We start from the raw sequence: 4368 nt of genomic DNA, 5'->3' as shown, positions 1-4368 counted from the left end.
CTAGAAACCATATCTCTTAAAGTACTGGGCTCGCCTAATCACACTGTTGGCGTAATAGCTGTCTCTGTCGCATGGGTCATCCTCGTAGACCTGGATGTTGCCCATTTTTGCATGGTAGGTGCAGATTCCCCCTGGAAAGAGTTAAGAAGGAGTTGTTACAGGCTTATAAGTAAGAAATAGAGATTTAAAAGAAAAAAATTCCTAGCCAAAAGTGCTATGCGTCTCACCAAACCTACACAAGTGCTTGGGAAATTGCTAATTGTGCATTATTTTTGAAAAGTGACTGATTTTGCAAAATCCTTATTTCTATAGTGAAGGACCCCATGACTGTCTCAAATGCAGATGGGAATGGCACGCTGGTCCCAGAAAAGAATGTAATCTAAAAAGGCAGTGGCAGAGCAAGGATGGCAGAGTAAGAAATAGCATAGGGTGAACAGACCAGCATGCAGATGACAGGGACTACAAGCAAACCTGGATCCCAAGCTTCCTTGACACAACTTAACAGCCTGCCACGATTAGCCTGTTGTGTTGCGGTGCCTCAATTTCTGCCTCCCCCAGTGGCTTTTTTTTGGTTGGTTTCTACCTTATTTATCCACCTGACAGCCATTTCACTTGTGGGATGAACAGCGAAAAGGATAACTTGAGACCTGTTCACATTCACTGAGCACAATGCTTTTTCCAGGGAATTTAAGCAGATCCTGGATCTGGCCATTCACCAGTGGTGGCCCAGCTGCTAAATGTAGTGGCCCTCTGTGGGTGTTTGCCACTGAAGTCAAGAGGCAACCTGCTGAGGCTGTGCCCGACACCTTCGCCCAGCCCTGCACGGGGTGCCTCCATGCTGCTGCCGCAGCTCCCAGGCTGAGCTGGTTTCCCGTTGTTCCCTACTACAGCAAAGCTGCCAAGGAGCTTGGTGTCCCACCACAGTCTGTCTTCTGCAGGCAGAAACACGGCAGGCCTGTGAAGGGTGCTTTGAGCTGGGATGCTGCGTCTATATTCAGACCTCTTGCCCATCTGCTGTTTTGGGATTGCCTCTTTCAAATTAGAAAACGCTGTTGGTGGGGTTTTTTTGTAAGAGGTGCTGTAAAATCTGCCAGACAGATGCTCTTTTCCCCTTAAAAGTGACACCAACAAATGCACAGCACTCCCATCACTCAGTATGTCCCTTTCTAGTATTTAGCCCATCATGTACCTCTCAGCTGCCGGTCCCAGGTCCAGGTAGGATGTCTTGCCCGTACTTCATTAATTGCAAGAACCAGGATAGTTGAGCACTGATTTATGTGTTCTTCACTATCCCATCCTCCGAAAGGCTGTTGCTGCCCACCAAGCTAGAAAAGTCAAGCGAGAAAATGGGTTTCCCTCTGAAAACAACCACCACTGTAGCTTCCCCCTCTTCTTTGTACTCCCAGGTTGTGACTCATTGAAGTGACCTTATTCAGGACAACACTTAAGCACAACCTTTGATGTAGAGGGAACGCATTTAAGTGCTGTCTTGAACACAGAACAGTCATTTGCTAAGGTAAGGCCCTGGGATATATGCTACATTACTGTTCTGCTACTCATACTTATCACCCCGATGTACCTGCATCAAGCCGTACTTGTGCCGTTCCTGGTCCCAGCCATTGTCCAGGAGCAGGCCAACACGGCTCTCCTGCGACATGATGGCAGCGATGAGTGCCGGGTCCAAGCACAGGTTTCTGGCTACTCTTTTAATCGGGATCTCATATTTTCTCAGGCGTACAACGTCTGCCTCAGCAGTCTTCTGTACCATGGCAGGTCCTGCAGTGTAGGAAAAGGCAGACTTACGCACCCTCCCATCCAAAACCCTTGCTTTCCCCTTGACTGGGTATGTCAAAGGACTAACTTGAGTTTTGAAGAAAACACAGCTACACCAAGTTGGTCAGTGGTTCTTGAGGAAAAAGCACAGCCCTGTTGGCTCTGACCATGGCCAGGGAGCTGCAGTGCTAGTACCCAAGGATGACGAGGGAAAGAGGGCAGCTTCTCAGGAGGTGGGACCACATGTTCGTGGAAATACAGCTCTGGAAATGCACCACTGGAAATGTGGCTCTGGAGTCGGAAAAGTGAAATTTCAAATTGCATTTGAAAAAATTGAGAGATGCGTTTCTGCTGACCGGCCAAACTGCAGTAACAGCTACGTTGTTAGTCTGTGTATAGAAAGGTGGGGGGTTTTTTTAAGTAATTTTGGAAAAGTTTGGAAACAACCAAGCAGGTTCAGATCCATGCTTGGACAGCCGCAGTCAGGTGTCTGCCCTGGAGGTGCCTGTGTCTGAAGTACATGGCAAAGTCCCTGGAGGTCTCAGCAGTATGAACCTGATGTAGTCAGCTGTACAGTGACATGGGGCAATAACACAGGGCAAGAAGGAAGGAAATGGGAAAGAGTTACCAAAAACAGGTCACCCAGAGGTAGGATGGCTACACATCTGGGACCTCCCCCCTGCAAATTGTGTCTCTGGCAGGTCACCACCGGCCACCTCAGCTAAGACACCAGCACTCAGGACCTGACTCTGCGCATCTTCCCCTTCGAGCAGACAGGCCCTGGGGTTTTCTGAAGATGCTGATGCTGAAGTCCTGGCTGATGAAGAAGCTGTTTTAACTGAAAAGGGGTTGTGCCATCCTTTTGCTTAGAGGCTGAGGACCCTGACTATGGGACCTGAAGTTTGTTCTCCCACTTCCCACCAGGTCTGGAGGCTTCGCAGCACCTGCCATTTTGGGAGAGAAGATGTTGCTTTCTCCCTTTCAGCTAATTGAACAGCTGCACCACATTTAATTTGGCAATAACAGAAGGTGAAGCATCTTTCTATCAGGTAAAAACAGGTTGTCAAATCAAGCAACGAATACCTACCACAGTCTGAGGATCTTACGACTGTACAGGGGACCGCAGGGGCTGGAAGAGCTCTTACATCGCCATAGCAACTGTAACTCATGGATGGAGCTGAAAGATGAAACGGAGGTGTTTGAACACATAAGATCTCAGAGGAATATCATACAGCGTGCTGCAAGCGCATACAAGTCAAGCGTGAGGGTTTCATCCAGACCCGTAATCCACATCGCCCTGTGTTAGCCATGCTTGTATGGTTGCCACTGCTCTCCATCAGTAACATTATCAAAGAAAGCTAGAGAACAGAAATTTGTTCTTTTCCAGTTGAAGAGGTTGAACCGAATGAATCTAATGACAATTTAGGTGGATAAGCATCTGCCCCATTAGGTCTAAAGGCTGGTGTAGGAGGGGGAAACCACAGTTCCTGCATTTATTTCAGAGGGCTCTTCCCATTCAATGCCCCTCAATGTCCGGGCCCCCTCAGATGATGGCTGGCGGTACCTGAGCACCCTGGTTGGGAGCATCTCCTGTGTCCCTCTGTAATTTGGTGAGGAATTAATTAGGAGAGCACTTGCTTCAGCCTGGGCAAATTACCCTGCTTCCTCAGTAAATGAGGAACGAATAGCCTCCATCAAACAGCTTGCCACATCTGTGAGACCATTTCTGAGTAGGCAGGGAGATAGGATAAGGTTAGCTGGGAAAATCAAGAGGAGGTGTGTCCGTGACTCCCTTTTGGTGTCAGTCCCATACCCCAGGACACACGTGGGCGGCAAGCAGCCTCCGACGGCAGCCGAGGACCTTCAGCCACGCAGGGTTTTACAGCACGCGCGGAAGGGGGACCTCGGGCCTGGCTGCACGCCTCCTTTCCGCAGCCCCTCTGCAAACAGTTCCCGGGGTGCTTTCGACAGCAACCCGAACCCGAACCCAAACCCCGGCTCACCGACGAGGGCCGTAAGGCCCAGCAAGAGCAGTGCGGGGATCATGGCGATGGCTCTCCTCAGTGGCCCCAGGAGACCTGGAAACACAGTGATTTGCAAAATGTGAAGAGATCAGGGCTGTAGCAAAGTTTGCGTGCCAAAAACTCCCACCCCCAGGCACCAGACAGGGCTGACGTTAGCTGAGGACGGGTTGGGGAGCGGAGGGACCCCCTCCGCTGCACGGTCCCCCCCTCAGCCCCAGCACGGGACACAGCTGCCAGCTTCAGAGAGTGGTGGTGGGAGGAGAAGCAAGTGATGGGAGCCCCATCAGCTCCTTATTTCCTCCTTGTTTGGGGGGATACAGGCTTCCCCTGAGGCTGAATGTGTGCCACTACACCATCGCGTGGAGAGGGAAGGGCCGAGCCCGCGGAGCTCGGGAGCAGGGAGGTCTCCGTCAGCAGCCTGGGCCAGCAGAGATTTTTTTTAGGCGCTGTCACTTCACATCACTTGCTCACATGGCCCCTCCTGAACACCCATAGCATGTCTTTACGATGAGAAGATACAGTACCTTTGCTTTAATTACAAAGGTGTTTGAAGCCTAATGTGCTACAGAGT

At 50.5% G+C, this 4368-nt stretch overlaps 1 protein-coding gene across 1 annotated transcript; it reads right to left on the bottom strand.

Annotated features, from left to right (window-relative positions):
• LOC142044809 (lysozyme g-like) lies at positions 1-3848 on the bottom strand. Its single transcript, XM_075057698.1, has 5 exons — positions 3777-3848; positions 2861-2950; positions 1580-1776; positions 1190-1325; positions 1-131 (listed from the first exon to the last, which is right to left on the bottom strand). Exons 1-5 carry the CDS (start codon positions 3817-3819, stop codon positions 1-3), a joined length of 597 nt encoding a protein of 198 aa, XP_074913799.1. The 5' UTR covers positions 3820-3848.
• Positions 3849-4368: the final 520 nt, after the last annotated feature.

The sequence above is a fragment of the Buteo buteo genome, chromosome 25 (assembly GCF_964188355.1).
Source record: "Buteo buteo chromosome 25, bButBut1.hap1.1, whole genome shotgun sequence".
NCBI classification, from domain to species: domain Eukaryota; kingdom Metazoa; phylum Chordata; class Aves; order Accipitriformes; family Accipitridae; genus Buteo; species Buteo buteo.
This window is presented reverse-complemented; position numbering and strand designations above follow the sequence as displayed.

Coding starts and splice junctions, on each gene's coding strand:
- LOC142044809 (XM_075057698.1), bottom strand. CDS start 3,819: ATGATCCCCGCACTGCTCTTGCTGGGCCTTACGGCCCTCGTCG. Junction 2,951..3,776: donor GGGCCTTACGGCCCTCGTCG/GTGAGCCGGGGT, acceptor TTCATCTTTCAG/CTCCATCCATGAGTTACAGT. Junction 132..1,189: donor CTGGGACCGGCAGCTGAGAG/GTACATGATGGG, acceptor AACTCTTTCCAG/GGGGAATCTGCACCTACCAT.